This window comes from Saccopteryx bilineata, chromosome 1 (genome assembly GCF_036850765.1).
Source record: "Saccopteryx bilineata isolate mSacBil1 chromosome 1, mSacBil1_pri_phased_curated, whole genome shotgun sequence".
Taxonomy (NCBI): domain Eukaryota; kingdom Metazoa; phylum Chordata; class Mammalia; order Chiroptera; family Emballonuridae; genus Saccopteryx; species Saccopteryx bilineata.
The window spans coordinates 11,448,144-11,471,010 of record NC_089490.1 but is presented as its reverse complement, the minus strand read 5'-3'; the positions used below and the strand labels follow the sequence as shown (position 1 = coordinate 11,471,010).

Genomic DNA, 22,867 nt, shown 5'->3' with positions numbered 1-22,867 from the left:
GTGAATGAGGGCTGGGAAAATGACATTTTATTTTCACTAACCTCAAACTGAAATTCAGCATTTCCTCCAATGATAAATGTAGGCAACAAACACTATTAGCAGTGCATGTGACTGTCACCAATAGGAATCATAGACATTTTTTTGTGTGTGACAAGAGACACACACACACACACAGAGAGACAGACAGACAGGCAGGCAGGCAGGAAGAGAGAGATGAGAAGCATCAATTCTTTGTTGTGGCTCCTTAGTCTCCTTAGTTGTTCATTGATTGCTTACTCATATGTGCCTTGATGGTGAGGAGGGGCGTTGCAGCAGAGCAAGTGACCCCTTGCTCAAGCCAGTGACCTTGGGCTCAAGCCAGCAAATATGGGCTCTTATCTATGATCCCACGCCCAAGCCAGCGATCTCGCACTCAAGCTGGCATCCTTGAGGTTTCTAACCTGGGTCCTCTGCATCTCAGTCTGATGCTCTGTCCACTATGCCACTGCCTGGTCAGGCAGCAATCACAGAGTTTTTATATCATCTTTCATTTGCAGAAATTTCAAGATGTTATATACGCTCATCATTACTTTGTAGTTAGGATCGTGGTTAGACTCAACACTAGGTCCAGAGGCGGATTAAGGTCAGTTGAGGCCCCAGGTGCAGAAGAAAATATTGGGTCCCTTACATTAGAAACAAGTGTAAAGTTGGGGTTTTGTGGAGCCCTTCAGAAGTTGGGGCATGTACCCAGTGTGCCCACTGTTAAATCTGCCTCTGACTAGGTCTTAACATCACACATTCGTATTTTATTTTGATAACTGTACTTCGATATAATTGTTTTCTTTTGTAACTCTGTGGTATTTCATTTCGTGCAGCTGAAAAACATTCTGAGACTCCACAGACCTCACCAGACTGTCAAAGGGTCCAAACTACAAAACAGCTAAGAACCCCTAGATCTCTGTTGAAATGGTAGTTTCCTAATTTGCATTTTTTTCAACCATGGTAATTAAGAAGGTTTTCTTCATGTTTGAACTAAATGCCTGCTGTGTAATATCTGCCTGTATTTTCTTGCCTTTTCATTATACACCTTTTTTTGTACAAGACAATTCTGCACGAAACCATGCTACTAGATTCCAAAGAGTCCTCACTTGCCGAAGGTTCCCATGGGGCTCCCGAGCTGGGAGAGGCGTGGCTCAGTGCTCACGTGGGCCACCCCGGCTGCACTGGCTCAAAGACTGGAAGCTGAGAGGTGGCCCTGGGGCAGGCAATAAGAGGGTGCATTGCCTGTAGGGAATTATTTTTTCATTCAATGAGAGGAGGGGAGGCAGAGACAGACCCCTGCATGTGCCCCAACTGGGATCCACCCAGCAAGCCCAATAGGGGGCAATGCTCTGCCCGTCTGGGGCATTGCTCCATTGCTCAGCAACCGAGCTCTTCTTAGTGCCTGAGGCAGAGGCCACGGAGCCATCGTCCAGCCTGGAGCCAACTCGCTCCAATCCAGCCATAGCTGCAGGAGGGGAAGAGAAATAGAGAGAGAAAGAGAGAAGCAAGAGGGGGAGGGGTGAAGAAGCAGAGAGGCACCTCTCCTGTGTGCCCTGACCAGGAATTGAACCCTGGACATCCATACGCCGGGCTGACGTTCTATCACTGAGCCAACCATCCAGGGCAGCATTGGTAGCTTGGATGTTTGCAGAAGAGCAAGACATGCTGTCATTACAGAAGCCATTACAGAATCGGCCGGATGTGTAGGAACGGAACTTTCCATGGCCTTGGGGAACCAAGCCTTCTGGTCCAGATTGCACTTGTCGGGAGCATCAGCCGGCTGCCGCCTGAGAGAATCCATTTTCCACGGGGACCTTCTTCGCTGTGCTTGGTGTTTCCATGTGGTTCCTGCATTTGCAGCTGCTCGTCAAACCTGTCCCCGCTGTCCCCGCAGTTGACACTTTGTTTCCTACCTGGCACAGAGCCAGGGGCCAGGCACGGGAAGAGCTGCTCCAACCCCCACCCCTGGCCTGGGAGCCCCTTCAGCATATCTGAGGTGACTCGCTCAGATCCTGTTTTAAACATCGAACACTGACTCATCACAGCGACCCAGTGAGGTTGGTATTATTGTTATCTCCGTTTCACAGAAGGGAACACTGAGGCCCAGAGAACGTGCCCGAGGTTATAGAGCGCTCGTGCATGAGGAGACTCGGGTGCGAATCCAGGCAGGGTGACTCCAGAGGCCACGTCCTGAACACCCTCCCCCCCGCCCCCGCTCTTGACGGCTTCCGAGAGGCTCGCTGGACAGAGTCCAGCCCGCCCCTCCCAGCGGGTCTCACGCAGCGGTGGGAACGTGAACTCCGCGGCCCACCCACTCCATGGCATTCTTGTCCCAGACTCGCTCTGTGCTCGCTGGCTGTGTCCCAGCCCTCCCTTTGTCCCCTCCCTAACTTCCCTCATGCCCTCTCGTCAATGGCAAAGGTCCTCAGAGTCTTAACTTCTCCTTGGAGCCCCCTCCACTTCCCGGCTGTCACTGAAACTCAAGTCTCCCCGAGGGCACAGGCTCCTCTGGCCGCTTCAGAAGTGAGAGCTGTTTATTTTCCTGCAGGGGTGGGTGCTTCCCTAGCTGCCGGCTCTCTCCAGACCGCTCCTCTGCTGCTCTCCTCCGCCAACCCCCACTCGCTAGTTTGAAATAACCCTCTGCGTCTGAGGCTCGGCCACTGGGTGGCTGGCCCCCGTCCTTCCCCTGTGGTTCTGTCTGCCACCGGCCTGGCCTCTCCCCCTCGCTGGGGGGTAAGGGGGGTTGCTGGCACCCCGCGGCGGACTGTCTCTCTGCTCCCATCTCGTTGTCCACGTGGAAGACCCATTCCCCACCTGACCGCTCAACAACTTGGCCACTTCACCCACTGGACCTCGTCTGCTCCCGACCACCACCCATTCTCCCCACCTCCTACCCTCCCACCCTTCAGCCTGTCTGTTCCTCTCACAGCCATGTGCAGTCTCCGGGACCCCGGAGCCATGCTGTCTCCCTCGTCCAGCCCGGCAGCCGCTCCCGACCACCACCCATTCTCCCCACCTCCTACCCTTCCCTCCTTCAGCCTGTCTGTTCCTCTCACAGCCATGTGCAGTCTCCGGGACCCCCGGAGCCCATGTGTCTCCCTCGTCCAGCCTGGCAGCTGCTCCCGACCCAGAGTCCGCTGCTTTGATTTCTTCAGGATTTCATTCTGAGAGGTGACAAGCATTGGGGGAAGTCACCCAACCAGGGCATGGCCACCCCTCCTCGTTCGCGGCCATCAACCCGACAATTCCTAAGCGACCCAAACCGCATCGTGCTGGTCACTGGTGACTTTACACTCCCTGACTCTGGGACCTGAGAGGCCATCTCTGTCTCTCACCTCCCTGTCAGCGGATGACCCTACTCTTTTTTTTTTAATGTTTTAATTTTTAAAATCTTTTTTAAAAATTTTATTTATTCATTTTTTAGAGAGGAGAAAGAGAAAGGGAGAGAGAGAGAGACAGAGAGAGAAGGTAGGGAGGAGCTGGAAGCATCAACTCCCATATGTGCCTTGACCAGGCAAGCCCAGGGTTTCGAACCGGCGACCTCAGCATTTCCAGGTCGATGCTTTATCCACTGCGCCACCGCAGGTCAGGCTAATTTTTTTAAAATTTATTTTATTTCACTTTATTTTTTTACAGAGACACACAGAGAGAGAGAGGGATAGACAGACAGGAATGGAGAGATGAGAAGCATCAATCATTAGTTTTTCGTTGCGACATCTTAGTTGTTCATTGATTGCTTTCTCATATATTCCTTGACTGGGGGGCTACAGCAGATCGAGTAACCCCTTGCTTGAGCCAGTGACCTTGGGTCCAAGCTGGTGAGCTTTGCTCAAACCAGATGAGCCTGCACTCAAGCTGGTGACCTCGGGGTCTCGAACCTGGGTCCTCTGCATCCCAGTCCAACGCTCTATCTACTGCTCCACTGCCTGGTCAGCGACCCTACTCTATTGTCACAGAGAAGACTGAAGCCATCAGAGGTGAGCTCTCTCAACCACCTGCTCCCAAACCAATGCTGCAGCTGTGCACCCTTCTCCTTGTCCTCGTATCAGAGCAGAGCAATCGTCCTCCAACTCTGCGTGCCTCGGAACCGCCTGGGGGGCATGTAAAGACATGGCCTGTGGTGGCGCAGTGGATAGAGCGTCGACCTGGAATACCGAGGTTACCAGTTCGAAACCCTGCCCTTGCCTGGTCAAGGCACATATGGGAGTTGATGCTTCCTGCTCCTCCATCCTTCTCTCTCTCTCTCTCTCTCAATTCAATAAATAAAATAAAAATAAAATAAACCAAAAACATGTTTCTGATTCAGTAGGTTGAAGTGGGGGAGGGGTGGGGATTTCCATCTGTGACTGTTTCCAGGGGATGCTTGATGCTGCTGGCTTGGGGACCCCCTGTGCGGACCACCAGAGAATGGGTGGTGGAGATGAGGAGGTGGGGAGATGAGCCCTCCTCCTGCCCAGGCTCATCTCTGAGCGGCGTTCTGCACCCTGTTTCCTCAGCTGCTCCTTTTCTCCCCTGAATCTGTAATGTCTCCCTTTCCAAACAGAACAAAAACAGAACGTCCCTTCCTCCACGTCACCCCCCCTCAGAAGGAGAAGTGTACCTGTTGGTCGCCTCGCCCAGCCCCTCTCATGCACACAGTGCATGCCGCTCACTGGGATCCTTTGAAAAGACATTTTGGAATTCACTGGAGAGAATTTGAGTATATTCTGCAATGGATAATTTTTAAATTTTTATTTATTTAAAAAAATTTTTTTTTTTAGAGAGAAGAGAGAGAGAAAGGTGGGATGGAGGAGAAGGAAGCATCAACTCATAGTAATTGCTTCTTGTATGTGCCTTGACCAGGCAAGCCCAGGGTCTCGAACCAGCAACCTCGGCATTCCAAGTCAATGCTTTATCCACTGTGCCACCACAGGTCAGGCTGGATAATTTTTTATTTAATATTTTTTATTTATTCATTTTAGAGAGGAGAGAGAGAGACAGACAGACAGATAGAAAGGAGGAGCAGGAAGCATCAACTCCCATATATGCCTTGACCAGGCAAGCCCAGGGTTTTGAACCCATGACCTCAGTGTTTCCAGGTCGACACTTTATCCACTGTGCCACCACAGGTCAGGCTGGATAATTTTTTTAAAATTTTTTTATTTTTCTGAAGTGAGAAGCAGGGGAGGCAATCAGACAGACTCCGCATGTGCCTGACAGGGATCCAACCAGCATGCCCACCAGGGTGTGCCCACTTGGCAATGCTCTGCCCATCTGGGGTGTTGCTCCACTGCAATCAGAGCCGTTCTAGCACCTGAGGTGGAGCTATGGGGCCATCCTCAGGGCCTGGGCCAACTTTGCTCCAATATAGCCTTGGCGGTGGGAGAGGAAGAGAGAGACAGAGAGAAAGGGGAGGGGGAGGGGTGGAGAAGCAGATGGGCGCCTCTCCTGTGTGCCCTGGCGGGAAATCGAACCTGGGACTTCCACATGCCAGGCTGACGCTCTCTACTGCTAAGCCAACCGGCCAGGGCCTGCATATGAATAATATTTGGGACTCATTATTTTCTTGTGGTTAGGGCTTTGTGATCATGTAGGAGGAAGCCCTTTCAGGAGATGGGTGTTGAAGTATTAAAATATTCCCTCGCCAGATAGCTTGGTGGCTGAAGCATCGGCCAGAAGCATGGAGGTTGCTGGTTTGATCCTCGGTCAGGACACATACAGGAACAGATTTATGTTCCTGTCTCTCTCTTTCTCTCTCCCTTCCTCTCTTGCTAAAAAACAATCAATAAAAAAAATAAATAAAAATAAAATAGGCCCTGGCCAGTTGGTTCAATAGTAGAGCATCGGTCCAGTGTGTGGACGACCAGGGTTGGATCCTCGGTCAGGGCACACAGGAGAAGCGACCATCTGCTTCTCTTCCCCTCCCCCCCTCCCTCTTCCCCTCCTGCAGCCAGTGGCTCCATTGTTCAAACATCAGCCCTGGGGAACTGAGGATAACTCAGTTGATTCCAGCATCAGCCCCAGACGGGCCGGGGGTGACGGGTGCTGAGTGGGTGTCCCGGTCGGGGCACATGCAGGAGTCTGTCTATCTCCCCTCCTCTCACTTAATAAAAAATCTACCAAGCAAGCACTGAATTTCCCAAATTTGAATTCATCTTTTCTCCCAAACCTGCACTTTTTCCACTGTTCCCGGTTTCAGTAGTTAGAGTCACCAACCACCCAGCTGCCCAGGCCAGAAACACGAAAGGGCTCCCAGGTCACACCCCTGCGCCTCCCCCGAAGCCCGTGACCCAGCTCACCACCCCTGACCGCACACGAATCCGGCCTGTCCACCTGCCCCTGGCCTTCCTCCGCCGCGGGCACAGCAAGCCCGGCCGCGTCACAGACGCGAGTCACAGCGCTCCCCAGAGCTTGTGGCCGTGGCGCAAACGCCCCCCGCCCCCGCTTGCTGTTTCCCAGCTTCTAACTCTTGGCCTTATGACCCCCAACCCCTTAAGTCTCATTTCTGGACCTTTGGACTCAGGGTTTGACCCCAGTTTTCCCTGCCAGGCCTTCAGTGCTCACTGTGCCTCCGAAAGGACCTTTATCCGGGTTCTGCCGTGAAGCTAACACCCGATCCCAGCCCCTCGAACAGCCACCGGGCCGTGCAAGTCCCCACCTGCACCTTCGGAAATGCCTCCTTACTTGTCCTCTGCTTCGGGATTTGCCAAGTTGCCAGGGGAATGCTTCGGAAGTGACAAGGGAACATCTCATTCCCCTACTCGCAGTTCCTTAGTGACAATCCCACCCGTTCACCTGGCACAGCACCCTTCAGGGTCTGACTCAGTATATGAAACCGTCGTGTCTCCACCATAGAGTGGAAAGAGCACAGGCTTCGCAGAGCAGCGCCACGTCTCAGCTCTGCCGTTTGCTGGCTGTGTGATCTTTGGCAAGTAACCTAACCTCTCTGCGCTACAACTTTCTCATGTGTAAAACGAGATAGCAACATTGTGAGGATTAGTGATGTATCAATATATGATTTTGTGAAGCATCTATCACAATCCCTGACACACAGTAAGTTTCCAAGAAATGTTAGAAGTTATTATCTCCTGATGGATCCTGATCAGGGCACATGTGGAAGTCTGTCTATCTCTCCTCCTTTCACTTAAAAAAAATAAGGAGAATAAAGAAAAAGGGCCTGACCAGGCGGTGGCGCAGTGGATAGAGCATCGGACCTGGACGCAGAGGACCCAGGTTCAAAACCCTGAGGTCGTCGGCTTGAGTGCGGGCTCACCTGGTTTGAGCAAGGCTCACCAGCTTGAGCCCAAGGTCGCTGGCTCGAGCAAGGGGTCACTCGGTCTGCTGTAGCCCCCCGGTCAAGGCACGTATGAGAAAGCAATCAATGAACAACTAAGGAGCCGCAATGAAGAATTGATGCTTCTCATCTCTGTCCCTTCCTGTCTGTTCCCATCTGTCTCTCTCTCTCTGTTTCTGACACACACACACACACACACACACACACACACACACACGTTATTATCTCTGTCCCTCCCACCTTGGTGCACTGCGCCTGCCAACTGGCACAACTGACTTACTTGGGGACCCTCATTGCATTATACTGTTTATTATCCATGCTGTGTACAGACTTTCTCCTTCTGGTAGGGGAAACTACTCACCATCCACTCCTTCCTACACACACACACTGAAATACCAATATACGCCTTTTTAAGAATTAGCTCAAATCTCCAATCCTGACTCTTCTAGGTAAGATTAGGCTTCTTTTTTTTCTAATGCATATTTTGACTATCAGTTGCTGCTTATCAAACCACCCTAGTACTGTATTTGGCATCTTAAAACAGGTTTCTTGCTTCTCACAATTCTGCTGGTTGACTGGGCAGGTCTTCCTTCACTGTTGGCTGGGCTCTGGGATGGGTGGGTGTTCCCAAACGTCCTCACTCATTTGATAGGCAGTTGATGTTGGAGCTCAGACACTGCAGTTGTCTGCTGGGGGCGGGGGTAGAAGAGAAAGGGAGGGAAGGGCCAGGTGTCCTCCGGGGAGGCAGAGCTGCTGCCTTGTCCTGTTTTTTTTTTTTTTTTTTTTTTTTTTTTAACAGAGACAGAGAGAGAGTCAGAGAGAGGGACAGACAGACAGGAATGAAGAGAGATTTGAAGCATCAATCATCAGTTTTTCGTTGGGACACCTTAGTTGTTCATTGATTGCTCTCTCACATGTGCCTTGACTGCGGGCCTTCAGCAGACCGAGTAACCCCTTGCTTGAGCCAGCGACCTTAGGTCCAAGCTGGTGAGCTTTGCTTAAACCAGATGAGCCTGTGCTCAAGCTGGCGACCTCGGGGTCTCGAACCTGAGTCCTCCGCATCCCAGTCCGATGTTCTATCCACTGCGCCATTGCTTGGTCAGGCCCTCGTCCTTTTCTTACTGATCTGCAAGAGTTCTTTATAAATCCTGGATACCCGTCATTGCTTGGTCATATAAACTGGAAATATTCTCCAAGTCGTGGTTTGTCTTTTTATGTTGTTATGATGTGTCTTGTCTTATAGAAGTTCAAAAAATTTAAAATTCAGAGTCATGTGTCCATCTTTTCCTTCGTGCTTTCTGTATCTTGTTTAAGAAACTCCTCCCTACCCTGGTATTGTCAATATAGTGCCTTATATTTTCTTTGAACAGTCTCGTAAGTTTTGCATTTCACACTTTTAAGCTATCTGAAAGTTATTCTGGGGTGTGTAATCTACCTTTTTCCCATTGGGATTACCAATGAATCCAAGACAATTTAACAAATATTCCAACCTTTCTCACTGGTTTTTGTGTTAGGACACGTTCTCAAATCTTTAAGGGTCTGATTCCAAGAAGCTCTTTTCTGTCCCAGGGATCTATTTATTGGCCCATGTGCCAGGACTAATCACTCTAGCATGAGAATAAACTTGTGATGTGTGTTAAAGCAAAGGCTTGGCCCTGGCTGGTTGGCTCAGTGGTAGAGCATTGGCCCTGGCGTGTGGAAGTCCCGGGTTCGGTTTCCAGTCAGGGTACACAGGAGAAGTGCCTATCTGCTTCTCCACCCTTCCTCCTCTCGCTTCTCTCTCTCTCCTCCTCTCCTCCTAAAGCCATGGCTCGATTAGAGCAAGTTGACCCCAGGTGCTGAGGATGGCTCCATGGCCTCCGCCTCAGATGCTAAAAAATGGCTCAGGTTGCAGTGGAGCAGTGGCCCCAGATGCGCAGAGCATCGCCCCCTAGTGGGCTTGCCAGGTGGATCCAGGTCAGGGCCACAGGGCAGTCTGTCTCTGCCTCCCCTCCTCTCACTAAACAAACAAACAAACAAACAAACAAACAAAAGCAAGGCAAGGGCTCTTTCTCTCACCTCCAACTTGTTTGGCTTTTCTTGGCTGTTTACTTTTCCATAAGAATTTTAAGAACAGCTTGCCAAGTTCCATAAAATATCTTGGGGGTTTGATGAGATTTTTACTGAACTTATAAAATACTAACTTTACCCTGACCAGGCGGTGGTGCAGTGGATAGAGTGTCGGACTGGGATGCGGAGGACCCAGTTTCAAGACCCGAAGGTTGCCAGCTTGAGCGCAGGCTCATCTGGTTTGAGCAGAGCTCACCAGCTTGGACCCAAGGTCACTGGCTCAAGCAAGGGGTTACTCAGTTTGCTGTAGTCCCACGGTCAAGGCACATATGAGAAAGCAATCAATGAACAACTAGGGTGTCGCAATAAAAAACTGATGATTGATGCTTCTCATCTCTTTCCATTCTTGTCTGTCTGTCCCTATCTATCCCTCTCTCTGACTCTCTCTGTCTCTGTAAATAAAATAAAAATAAAATAAAAATACTAACTTTATATTGAGTTTTCCTCTTCATGAGCATTGCATATCTTTCCATTCTTTTTTTGTCTTCTTTTCTTGTATGTTTCTTGACTGGGCAAGCCCAGGGTTTGTTTGTTTTTTAAATTTTTTTTATTTATTCATTTTAGAGAGGAGAGAGAGAGACAGAGAGAGAGAAGGGGGGGAGGAGCTGGAAGCATCAACTCCCATATGTGCCTTGACCAGGCAAGCCCAGGGTTTTGAACCGGTGATCTCAGCATTTCCAGGTCGATGCTTTATCCACTGCTCCACCACAGGGCAGGCAATAAATAGAGTTCTAAAGTAGACCATCCTTGCATTCCTGGAAGAAGCTCTTCTTTGTCATACATACACATATGCACATAGTTGCACACACTCTACTGGATTCAGTTTGCTAATATTTCATTTGAGATTATTAGTTATATAAGTGTAATTGGCCCTCTTTTTCCATTTTCTGGGACAGTTTATAAAAATAAATAAACAGTCTCTTTAGGAGTTGGCAGAATACATCTATAAAACTATCTAGGTGCTATGTGTGTGTGTGTGTGTGCACGCGCATGCATTTTTTAGCTTCTAGTTCAACTTATTAGAATTTATAGACCGGTTCAGGTTTTCTACTTCTTCTTGAGGCAGCTTTGGCTGCCTTTCATCTGATTTCCCCACCTCTTCAAGACCAAGACCTCGCCTCTGTTCCTGGCCAGCTAAAACTCGGGTCTTAATCAACAGAGCCAGTTCTCCCCACCCCCCTTCTAGTAACTGTTGCCCCTGCAGCTCATCCTTCAGCTCTGTTTCCTCTTTGTTTCTAGCATGTGAGATTTTAACTTCCTTCTGAGAACTCAGTCATACATTTATTTATTTTTCTATATTTTATCCAGTATTTCTAGGTGATGGTGCTCTTAAATTTTTTTTTCTTTTCTTTCTATTTTTTTATTCAGTGAGAGGAGGGGAGACAGAGACAGAGTCTCCTGCATGCGCGCTGACTGGGAGTCACCCAGCAAACCCACTAAGGGGCGATGCTCTGCCCATCTGGGGCGTTGCTCTGTTGTTCAGCAACCAAGCTCTTCTTATTGCCTGAGGCAGAGGCCATGAAGCCATCCTCAGCACCCAGGACCAATTCGCTCCAACTAAGCCATGGCTGCAGGAAGGGAAGAGAGAGAGAGAGAGAGAGAGAGAGAGAGAGAGAGAGAAGCGAGAGGGGAAGGGGTGGAGAAGCAGATGGGCTCCTCTCCTGTGTGCCCTTGCCAGGGATCAAACACGGGAGATCCACATGCCAGGTCAATACTCTACCACTGAGCCAACCAGCCAGGGCTACTTTTAGATTCTCTAATTCCTCTATCTGGCTTGATTCTAAAGTTGTTCCTATTTATTTTATTTTAAAAAAATTTATTGTTTGACCAACCAGTGGCGCAGTGGATAGAGTATTGGCCTGGGATGCTGAGGACCCAGGTTCGAAACTTTGAGGTGGCCAGCTGAGCATGGGCTCACCAGCTTGAGCGCAGGGTTGCCGGCTTAGGCCCAAAGGTCACTGGCTTCAAGCCCAAAGTTGCTGGCTTGAGCCCAAGGTCGCTGACTTAAGTAAGAGATCACTGGCTCAGATGGAGCCCCCCAGTCAAGGCACATATGAGAAGCAATCAATGAACAACTAAGGTGCTGCATTGAAAAATTGATGCTTCTCATCTCTCTCCCTTCCTGTCTGTCTCTTTCTCACTAAAAAAAAAAAAGAAAGAAAGGAAGAAAGAAAGAAAGAAAGGAAAATATTGGGAGAGGAAAGGTGAGAGAAAAATATCCATTTTCAAAGTTTTGATTGATTGATTTTGAGAGAGAGAGAAATATCAATCTGTTGCTCCACCTATTTTACATTCATTGGTTAGTTATTGTATGTGCCCTGACTTGGGATTGAATCCGCAATCTTGGCGTATGGGCATGATGCTCCAACCAACTGAGCTACCTGGCCAGGGCAGTTGTTTCCGTTTTATAGAAAGCTAGGGTTCAGAGTGGTTTCACAGCCTGCTGAAGCTCACGCCATTAATACTTTTAACCTAGTTATTGAACCTGGATATTCTGGTTCTCGACCCTGTGCTGTTGCCACATTACTCCCTGCTGCCTCCTAAAACCCTCCTGCCCCAGACCCTGGACCACATAGATCCGTTCAACCAACATGTCGAGAAATATTTATGGAGTGTTCATGTCCAGGTCCAGGGAATGGTAAGAGTGAGCATAGCAGCTGTACCCCCCTGCCTTCGGGGAGCTGACCTTCTACGGTGAGACGAACATCAATCAGAGTCTCCAGCAAGTGTGCCATGTGCACAGCAACTGCCCACTGAGCTGACGGGCGCAGTTATTAGGAAAAGTACAGCTCGGTGTGGAAGCTCCGAAAAGGGGATTTTGACCCTGAAAGGAAGGTTAGGGTACCTCGCCTGAGGGCGGGGTAAAGGAGCTGGTATCTGAACAATGAAAAGGATCTAAGAGAGAGAAATGGAAGGAGGGGTCTTTCTGGCACAGGGACCAGCCTGCACAAAGGCTCCCGGTGGGGAGGAAGGAAGCACACGGGGACAGGAAGTGGAGCCCTGCAAAGCAGGGGGCGGAGGTGTGAGGAGAGAGTGAGAGGTGGGAGGTGAGGCTGCAGAGGCTGGCTGGACAACACACCTCACAGGGCCTTAGGGGCCAGCTTAAGGACCTGGGTCGTTACCCTAAGATCAATGGGTAACCACGGAATGAATTTAAGTAGGGTGCCTGAAACAATCATATTTGCATTTCAAAGACATCCCCTCTTACTCGGGTGTGTAGCGGGTATTAGAGAAGGCCATCCCCAGCCTCTCTAACGATTGCAAAGATTCAGAGGCGAGCCAGATGTTCAGGGGTGGTGGGACCAGGGAAGTAGAGGGGAGGGGAGTGGACAGACTGGAGAGGTATTATTACAAGGAGTACAGTTGATAGCAAGCACTAACTGCTGGATTCGATCTTGGGATTCTCAGCACCAACACCCCGAGGTCACATCCGTGGAAGGCAGGAGCCATCAGCATATGCGTGTGTGATGCCTAGGTCCCAGGGCAGTCCTGGCACGTGCTGGACTCCATGCTCTTTCCTGATCTAAGTGATTCTTTTATGGGTGAGGTTCTTGAATCCTTCTTGCCCAGGTCTGCCTGACTCTGCTACCAGACTTTCTCCACTTTGCTGTTTTGCACTGTTAGTTATTCTGCTACATGCATCTCTCTCCTCCGATCAAAATCGTCAAGTTCTCTTTTGTCCATTTTGTATCTCTCACGTTGCCGAACGCATACATACATACATACATACACACATACATACATACATACATACGCAGACGTGTCCGAGCGAGGCCGATGGACCTGGCGGAACTAACCCAGGAAAGCCCCAAGCGGAACAGAATCAGGCGGGCACTGGGGAAGAACACCTGGGCAGGCAGGATGGCTATTTTTTCTTGGATTGGATTGGTGGGTTGGAGGAGACTTGGGTCAACATTTCTATGTATCCCCTCCCCCCCCCCCACGGTGTTTCCTAAAAACAACAGGCACGTTTGCCAAGTCCGCTGGCTGTCGCGGGGGCACCCGAGGTGGAGAGAGCACGGGGAGCAGGGAGGGGCACGGGGCGAACGAGAACTGAGCGGTGAGGAGGGAGGGGCGAAGGCATCCGGTGGGCACTGCGGAGGGATAGAGGGGCTGTGACGGGTGCAGGCAGGTGACAAGGCCCTCAGGCTGTTCCAGAGCGAAGCAGGAGGAAGGGGAAGAGTCAGAAGAGGATGGCATCCGTCAGGCGCTGGGGATAATGGGGAGGGTGAGAGGTGACGCTCCCTGGAACCAAAAATGCATTCCATGTTCTCGGGCTTCCTCTCCGGACTCCTCCACTTGTTTCTCTTCTTTGAAATTCCAGAAGCAACGAACGCCCTCTTCCTCCCTCCCGCCCCACGTGCCCGGGAGCGCCACGCCCCCTGGGTACCCGCGGGAGGGGCGTCAGGCTGAGGGTTCCGGGAGGCAGGTGTGGAAAGGGGCTCCTATAGGGTGGAGTGGGAGCTATTTCTTCAGGGCGAGAGGTCTCGCCAGATCGCCAGGTCTGCGGCATTCGCAGAGGCTGAAGGATTCCCTTGAGGGTACCAGGAATGTGGGGAACAAGCGAGAAATCGCAAGCGTGGAGTGGGGTGTCCCGGGGTCGGCCACCTGAGGATTAGAGGAATGAGAAGATCCAAGAAAGTCGCAGGAATTTGGGGCAGATTTGGGTGGGGCCTCCAAGGGCAACGGAAACAGGAAGTGAAGGGCAGAAAGGCTGAGGCCAGGAGAGGAAGCCCCCACTCCTGGACACGCGATTCCTCCTCCCTACCAACCAGACCAGCAGTGGCTCAGTCCTGCGCCCGTGTCCTTGGCCCTGCCCACGGAAACCAGACCACGGGGAACAGAACTGGAGTCCCCTTGGAGACAACAGGTGGCCAGGAAGTGGAGCAGGGAGGTTCTCGAAGCTCTCTCCACCTTCCTTCCTCCCTCCTTTCTTCCCCAGCTATAGAAACCAGCTTCTCCAATGACAAGGAGTTACTCCTCCTGCAAACATCACGTCCTGTCGTATCTACACATATGCCTTACAGTCTTGAGCCAATTTCCTGCTTTCCCTTCTGTACTGATCGATTTCAGCCTGGGCGAATTAGGGTTTAGGAGGTGAGTTTGGGGCCTGACTTCACACATTTCTGGGCCCTTCAGCCTGTCTCTTCCAGCTGCACAGATGCTCCCACCCTCATTTCCTACTTATTTGCTACTTCAGAGGCTCAAGAACATGGGAATTACACACCTTGAATTACCTTGGATATTTCCTCTCCATTTCCAGGGCTGATTCTACATGATTTCTAGGCTTTCCTCCCCAATCTCCCCCCAACCCCCAGGCTCTGAGTAAACCTCTGATAAAGAGACACACAGAACTGAAGGTTTCAAAGAGGAAAACAAGAAAATTTGTTGTTGTTGGTAGGAGGGCATGAAAGAAGGGTTCTTCACGTTACCCAACCAACATCTTGTGCAGCTGGGAGGGTTGGGGCAATAGAAAAGGCAGTAGGTGGGGGCACATGCCCCCCTCTGTTCAATATAGAAGAATCTGCTATACTTTGTATAAAAGCCACATGTCCTCATTTCTGTTCTCTTGCTGTCTGGTTGGGCTGGGGAGACAAAAGCTGCGGTGGTGGGCCAGGACATGGGGGGGGATGCCCCATGGTCCCCATCCTCTGGCTGTCCCCTAGTGCGGTCACTTTGGATCCTTGGTGGGGGCATAGCAGAGCTCCAGTGGTCGGGACACCTTCCAAAACTTCTCATTCACCAGCTCCAGGGTCAGAGAGCCATTTAGTGTCTACAGAGGGGGTGAGAGGAAGAGGCAGGGGAAGAGAAAGTTGGAGAACACAGTCAAGGAAATGAGTGAATGAGAGACGACCAAGGGAGGAGGCAAGAAAAAGGAACAGCAAAGAGATGGGGCAGAGCAAGGGAACACGGAGTGATGGAGAAGGATGGAGAAGGAGAAGGGAGATGCAGAGGAAGAGAACTGGTTAGTTAGAAGCCGAGATCCTGGCTGTGGGTGGCCCCAGGCCCCTCCCCCCCAGCAGTCCCCTCCCCTTACCCCCCCCCCCCCCCAGCAGTCCCCTCCTTCTGCCCTCACACCGAAGCCCTCTGAGGCTCTCACCGTGAAAGCTCCACCCCCAGGAGCGATGTAGATGGTGTACTGCTTCTCGCTGACACCCTCCAGACTGGGCAGGGCAGGCTCTTCAGGGCTGTCACCTCCTCCGGCCCCCCCACCCTCCCCACCACCCCCATCAGGTCCCCCAGCATCAGAGACACCCCCTCCAGGCCCTCCTGGCTCCCCAGCCTCTTGCTGCTGCCTCCGCTCAAGGGCGATGCGCAGGGCCAGGTACTTGGAGAGATGGTCTACCGTGGCGTTCCCCGTGGTCTTCACATACCTGGCGTGGGAAAGAGGGCATGTTTAGGGCACAGGAAGCCTTTTAATGCAAAAGGGAAGTAGAGGGCTTTCCAAAAGAGCCTCTGGCACAGGGCTCCTTTCTCAGTCGGACAAAGTCCCCTTTTGACGGCAGGCTAGTATCTTTGGTTTCTCAGTGGTCTGGGCAGGGACAGGGCTCTCACCTAGTCTGGCAGTATTCTCCCTTCTCCACGAGCAGTGGGTGGGGCCGGAACACGAGCTCAATTTCTCCACCTGGCTCCGGGGGACTGGGGGCCCCAGGAGGGCTTGGGGGGCCCAGGGTACCCCCTCCCAAGGTCCCTCCCCGGTCACCAGAGTCTTCAGAACCAGCGCCCCCACCCACCCCACCAGGACCTCCTCCTCCTGTCCCTACACTGCTCCCCCCTGCGCCCCCGCCGCGGGGTCGCTTGGGAGCAGGGCCTGGGGCGGAGTCAGGGGCGGAGTCAGAGCTCACATCCTCTCCATCCCCCTCTCCCTCCCCGGGTTCTCCTTCCCCTCCACTCATCGTAGTGGTCTGATCTGACCCCGGCATCGGCCGCCTCACACGCTGGGCCCTGTAGAAGCAAGCGGTAGAGGTTAGAAAGCATCAGGGACGAGGGGTTCAGACTTTACACTTCAGGAGATTTAAGAGCTTGGGAAACCTTAACCACGACACCTACACCTAATATTTATTCAATACCGACTACGTGCCAAGCACGCTGCTAAGTGTCTTGTGCTGATCGCCTTCCATTGCACAAGTTTTATGAGGCATCATTTTTATTTTATGGTGAGAAAACTGAGGCTTAGCGAGGCTAAATAACTTGTCTGAGATCACCGTCGCTCGCCTTTCAAAGTGTGGTCCAAGAACCGGTAGCACAGGCTTGTTAGAAAAGCAGGATTTCAGGCCTGACTCCAGACCTACTGAGTCAGAAGGTGCATTTCCAACAAGACCCTCAGGAGATCTGGATACACATTAAAGGCTGACAGGCGCTGGCCCAGGGGTAATTTCATTCCCAGCAGTGCACATTCAGAGTTTATACTCCAAATCAACTCTACTGCTCTGACTTACAGAAGGAAGGTGAGCTGTTTTCTTCTTAAGAATAGTAAGTGCCACCCTGACCGGGTAGCTCGGCTGGTTAGAGCCTCATCCTGAGAAACCAAGGTTGCGGGTTTGATCCCCGGTCAGGGCACATACAAGAATCAACCAATCAATGCATAGATAAGTGGCATAACAAACCAATGTTTCTCTCTTTCCCTTCCTCTCTCTCTTAAAAAACAACAACAACTAAACACACAAAAACAAAACCAATAACTAAAAAATAAAAAATAAAAAAAGGCGCCAGTTGCTAACAAGCTCCAGTTCACATCCATGACTTCTAGCCCGGACAGGCAGGCCCTCATCCGCTCTCCGGGTGCCAAGGCTTAGAAGACATCAGCAGGCAGCGACATCAGCAGCAGGAGTCCGACCTGTGCCTCCCTCTCCCTAGCCAGGCCGCCACCTCTCCCGTCCCCCGCACCTGTGCATAGCCTGCATGCGCAGCCCCTCCTCGATACTGGAGCTCAGGGCCTGCTGGTTGTGCAGGCGGCTGAGACGGATGAGCACCCGGTCTTGGTGGGCCTCATACTCCTCCCGGCTGGGGTAGATCTTTGAGATCAGGGCGTCAAAGTTCGGGTCTGGCCTCAGAGATCGCTTGGAGACCAGCTTCTTGCGGCAGGTAGGGCACTCCTTGTTCCTGCCGGCGGGAGAGAGGAAGCCCGAGCAGTGTGGATCAGCAGGGCATCGAGGCCTCCACTCGGAACCCTGTGCCCTCAGAACCCTGTGCCCCGTATCTCAGACGTGTCCCTCCTGTATTACCCGCTCCGCAGGGCCGTGACAATACAGTCAGAGCAGAATCGGTGGAGGCACTCCTTGGTGGTCATCGTGTTCTTCAGCATATCCAGGCAGATGGGGCACATGAGTTCCGAGTGCAGTGACCGAGGGGAGACTGCAATCTCCGTGCCGTCCATGATGGCTTCCTGGAGGCAGCGATGCAGGGAAAGGTGGCAGTGTGTCGTCGGGGGAAAAAATTTTAGAAACAAGTGGTCCATGCAAGCAGAATTTTGAGAAATATGTTGAGAGCAGAATTTGAATAACCTATATTGGCCACTTGAGAAAGATGGGGCTTCCAAGAGAGAGAGGGGGCTACTGAGTTGGAGGGAATGGAGGACAAAAAGAATTAACGTCCCTTAGTTAAGAGTAGGAGCTTTGCAACATGAGCATCTGAAGTGTGAAGACACACCTGGGGTTGGGGGCGACACACATCATCTGCAGTTTGGGGAAGACTTATGTAACAGAATGTCTTTAAGTGTGGTCTTGGTACTACCTACATCGGAATCCCCTAAAAGCAGACTCTGGGGCCCTATTCCATTATTGTATCGGAACGTTGTTGAGGGTGAGTTGGCGGCAGGCCAGAAAGCTCCAGTTTTCAATTAGCTCCGAAGGTGAGTCTTATAGGCATTGATCTATGACGTTGAACTGAGGAACAGGGAAAAGGTAATTTCTGTTTACTACCTTTCAAAAGAAGGCAGTAATATTTTTGCTCTACCTCTCTGGCTGTTACGAGGATCAAATGAAATAAACGTGGAAGTGGTTTGAAAAGGTTAAGGAGATTCAGAGGTACGGTGAAGGGAGTCTGCGAAATCGGGCAGGATCGGTAGAACGGGACAAAAAAATGGGGAAAGGGCTGTAAGAGCGGGTCTGCGGATTGAGGGGCTTGGGGAGAGGGAGTGAGCTGTGAAGGGGGAATTCTGTCACCTGCGGGGTCCGGTGGAGCTCATACAGACTCAGTTCCCACGTTTTGCTGGCATTCTGAGCATTTGCCGGCGTCGTCATGGTGACCGAGCACAGACCCCCGCCGGGGCTCCTGGAGGAGGAGGAGGAGGAGGAGGAGCAGGAGGAGGGGGAGAGGTGGGCTGGGAAAGGGGGAGGGGAGGGAAGGACAGGGTTAGGGTCCCCCTCGCGCAGACCCCGCCCCTCGGGGCCGCCCGCCCTCCGCCCCCGCGCCTGCGCGGCCCCTCACCCGGCTCCCACCGTCCGCGCTGCCGCCGCCGCAGCGCCGCGCCCGGGGTCCCGACTCCCGGGCCGAGTTCGCTCGAGCCCCCAGCCGCTGCTCAGACAGCAGCTCCCGCCGCCGCCGCCGCCATGGCCTGGGCGCTGGGGCCCTACGTCACTTCCGCCTGCCCCTCCACTCCGCTCCCCCCACCGGCGGAGACGTCACCCGCCACTCGCGGCGCGGGTGGGACGCGACGTGGACGCCCGGGCTCCCTGCCCTCGGGCGGTGCCCACCCCCAGCCGGGAGCCGGCGTCCCTAGAGTCCCGCGCCACGTGGGGACCGCGGCCTCCGCCCCGGCCCAGCACTGCCGCGCGGCCAACCTTTGCCACTCGGTTCCCCCCCGTGGCCCCCACCCGGGGCCTCCGCTCCGCAGGGCGGGCCCCGGATCGCTCGGGTCCCGGGAGGGGGCGGGTGGGGGGATTGCAGAAGGGCCACCTCCCCCACTCCGCGTCCTCTAGCGGCTCTGGGGACCGGCTCCCCATCCCCGAACACGACTCTCGTAACCCCAGCCCCTGGGATTCCGGGGACAAGAGCTGCGGAGGGTCCTCTGCCACGTCAGTTCTCCAGTCCTGTGAATGCAACTCAGTCCTAAGTGCCCAGGATGCCCTTTGCCGCCCTGGGCGCCCTTTGCCGCCCTGGGCACTGGCTCCACCCTCCGCTTGGGCTCTCCCTAGAGACCCTCCGGTCTGCTCTCCCCTCGAGGTCTGGGGGCGGCGGCTCGGGACGTCCAGACTCAACTCTCGGCCGGAGCCAGAGACTCGAGAATTGCGTTTGGACAATCAGGAGCCGCGGCCCGGGGCGGGGGAGGGAGGCGCGCAAGGAGGAACGGGGGAATGGAGACACCACGCGGAAGCAGGGACACACACACAAGATGGGGCCCCTGTCGGGGAGGGGGTATGCGCATGTGGGTGGATGGGGGCAAAGGGGGCCTAATGTCTGGAGTGGGAAGTGGGCCGAGGACTCCTCCAGGACTTTGCAGTAAAGTAAGGGGACCAAGAGGCAAGAGGACACAGAGCGATCCCCGCTGAGGGCAGGGGATGAGAGGGATACAGGGAAAAGAGGCCGTGATAGGTATCCCAATCTACGCCAGCCTGAGCTGGGGCTCCCGGCTTTGGGCTGCAGCTGCCAGAGGGTGGCCTGTTTCTGGGACAAGGCAGTAATGGGTCCCCTCGCCCCCTCCCTCAGTTCCCCCCTACTTCCCTGTCTTCTCTCCTTCAGTCCGTGGCCAGTCCTTATGTGGGCTCCAGAGTCGATTAGCGCAGACCCCCTCCCCTTCTTCCTCCTCCTCCCAGCCCCCTCCCTCTACTCTCCTTCAGCTCTTTTCATCGGCTGGTCCATTCCCCTAATCCTGGCCCCCTTCTGTAATCCCCCCCCAATGGACCCCAGGCTGGCTGCAGCTATTGTAAGGTGGAGAGAAAAGGGAGAGGGGGACTCAGGAAAAGGAGAGGGGTGGGGGAGGGCCACCTGTTCCAAGACCCCCTCCCAAGGCTAGACTGGACACTGGGATGGAGCCATGAACAAATCACCCTTGGGGACCATAAGGGACCCAGGGTATTGGGGGGAGGAAGCTGGGGCTGCAGCACTATTGGTAGGGGGTGGGGCTAAGACCCAAAAAGGCCCAGAGTGTCACGAATACACAGTGACACACATCTCGCCTCACACCCGGTGGCAGGGGTTGCCCTGGGAGACGAGGCAGTGAAAAGGAACAATCCTTTGGGGAAAGGGAAAGGAGGGGGAAGGGTCTGTGGGCTTGGACACAAGAAGAACCGGAGGTGGCAGGGAAGAGGATTTGGAATTTATTAGGGTCACAATCACCCCTGCCTCCCATATTCAGCATTCCTGCGCCATACACTGCCACCCCTTTTGTAGCCTGGGAACTCAGAGTCCTCATCAGCAGGAGGCCAGGCAGAGCGGTGGGGGGTGAGCCGGTCCAGGGTCCTGGAGGCAGTTACATGAAGAGACCTCCTGGGAGGGGCAGAAACGTTTGGACAGATGCGGAGGTGGAGACTAATGGGCGGGGGGGGGGGGGGGTGCCCACCTTCTTCTGTCCCTGGCCTTCGGGAACCTCTGCCCTTCTTCCTTCAATGGCTCTAGACTCCCCTCATTTGCTTTCACTTATCATCCGGGTTCCACTTCTCTACCCTCTCCCTCCCCAGGATGTCCTCATACCAGTGACTTCCACTGAGGCCCCGGTGATGTATCCACTGTCCTCAGATGCCAAGAATGCGACCACATCTGCCACATCTATGGAAATAGCGAGGAGCGAGGACAGGGCAGAATCCTACTCACCCCCATAGACCCAAAGGAGCCATCATCTCCACCAGAGACACTCTCCCTCCCCAAAACACACGCACCAACTATTAACCTGGTGAGACCCTCTCGGCTACCAGGATACCACGGACTTTGGGATCTATTCATTCAGGGCCCTCCCTGGGGGGGGTCTCCTCCTCACTCAGTGCTCACCCTCAGGGTTCCCAAAATGTCCCATGGGGATCATTGCCGTCACCTGTAAGGAAACACTTCAATGTGGCTGAAAGTTTCTCACGGTTTTTGTTGGTTGGTTGGTTTGTACACTGAGTCTGTGATCTTCTCCTGTCTCATTTCTTGCACACTTAACTGATTACCTACTTCTTGCTAGGTACAGTGCCCAGCATTCTCACTCTCTCAAGCCCAGGGAGGCGAGGTCTCTGACAGATTCTGCTCTCTGCCCTCCTTCCAAGGCCTCCTACCTTGTCCAGCACTTTCTGTGGCAGTTTCTGTGTCATGGGTGTTGTAATGAACCCTGGAAGGACAGAGTTGCAGCGGATCCCATGTCTGTGAAGGGGAGAGTGGTGGCTGACTCGGGAAAAGATCGTACACGGACCCCTCCCTCTCAGCTCCTACCTGCCTCAGCCAAGCCCCCTGCACCCCCAAGTATCTGACCAACCGTCCGAGCTCCCGGGCTACAGTCTGGGTCAGCCCGATCACTCCAGCCTTGGATGCGGAGTAGTTTGTCTGGCCCATGTTCCCCACCTACAGGGGAGGCAGAGATTTGGGATGAATCAGGAGGGCCTCTGCTGTCTGTGCCCTGACCTCATCCCAGCTCAGCCTGACCTTCCCAACGATGCTGCTGATGTTGATGATGGAGCCGTGACAAGCACTGGACACCAAGGCTTGGGCTGCTGCCTGAGTGATTAGAAAGGTGCCCTGGCAGAGAGGAGAGAGTATATATAGCAAGGCAGAAAGGATCAGGACTGACGGTCATCCTCCAACTCTTCCCAGGCTCAAGGGGCCAGAGATCACAGGTTCGGGTCACCACCTTGAGGTTGACAGCTATGACTTTGTCCCAGTCATCCTCAGACATGTGGAGCAGAAACTCATCCCTGGTAACACCCGCACAGGACACAACGACAGATGGCGGGCGAGAAAAGCAGGCCTATGGAAGAGGGAGATAACCCACCAAAGAAACCATGAAGAGCCAGAGGCGGTGGAGGCAGTGTGAGCGCTGTAAACGCGGGGGAGACCGCTCATGTTCACCTGCACTTGTTCTAGCAGGCTCCTGGCGGCCCCGGCCTCAGACACGTCAGTCTGGAAGGCGACGTGGGCCCCGCGGGGCGCCCCCTTGTCGGTCCCTGGCCCGCCCAGCAGCTGCACAGTCTCCTGTGCCGCTGCCAGGTCCAGGTCGCAAGCGGCCACGGCGGCCCCCTCTCGGGCCAGGCGCACGCTGACGGCTCGGCCGATGCCGCTACCCGCACCTGCGGTGGGAGAGGACACGCGGGGTGGGGTGCGGGGAGAAAAGGGCAAGGAGTCAAAGGTTAACGGGGCGCAAAGTTAGTAAAGTTCGGACCGGTAGCCAGAGATCACCACAGCAGCTGCAGAGGCCGAGGGCGTGCCCCCACACCATTCCGGCACCCCAACCCGCCCGGGCGAGCACCCCCTCAACCTGTGACCAGGGCCAGCGCAGAACAGAGCCGGAGCTGAGTCGCCATGGCCGGCCGTGTAGGCGGGCACCTCCACCAGGGA

The 22,867-nt window shown here is 53.5% G+C and overlaps 2 protein-coding genes across 4 annotated transcripts; both read right to left on the bottom strand.

Annotated features, from left to right (window-relative positions):
• Positions 1-14,764: 14,764 nt before the first annotated feature.
• Positions 14,765-19,123, bottom strand: RING1 (ring finger protein 1). Its single transcript, XM_066274546.1, has 7 exons — positions 18,833-19,123; positions 18,568-18,725; positions 17,629-17,789; positions 17,291-17,506; positions 15,959-16,348; positions 15,504-15,777; positions 14,765-15,176 (listed from the first exon to the last, which is right to left on the bottom strand). The coding sequence occupies exons 2-7, from the start codon at positions 18,643-18,645 to the stop codon at positions 15,075-15,077; spliced, it is 1,221 nt and encodes a 406-aa protein (XP_066130643.1). The 5' UTR covers positions 18,646-18,725; positions 18,833-19,123; the 3' UTR covers positions 14,765-15,074.
• A 1,522-nt stretch (positions 19,124-20,645) lies between these two features.
• Positions 20,646-22,863, bottom strand: HSD17B8 (hydroxysteroid 17-beta dehydrogenase 8). Of its 3 annotated transcripts, none has more exons than XM_066252901.1 (9): positions 22,788-22,863; positions 22,382-22,599; positions 22,164-22,280; positions 21,959-22,051; positions 21,792-21,877; positions 21,595-21,679; positions 21,329-21,371; positions 21,035-21,109; positions 20,646-20,830 (listed from the first exon to the last, which is right to left on the bottom strand). In XM_066252901.1, the coding sequence occupies exons 1-9, from the start codon at positions 22,831-22,833 to the stop codon at positions 20,814-20,816; spliced, it is 780 nt and encodes a 259-aa protein (XP_066108998.1). In that variant the 5' UTR covers positions 22,834-22,863; the 3' UTR covers positions 20,646-20,813. The 3 variants fall into 3 exon arrangements, with proteins under 3 accessions (XP_066108998.1, XP_066108999.1, XP_066108997.1); XM_066252902.1 differs by having other exon boundaries at positions 21,035-21,100; XM_066252900.1 differs by lacking the exon at positions 21,329-21,371.
• Between the last annotated feature and the right edge of the window lie 4 nt (positions 22,864-22,867).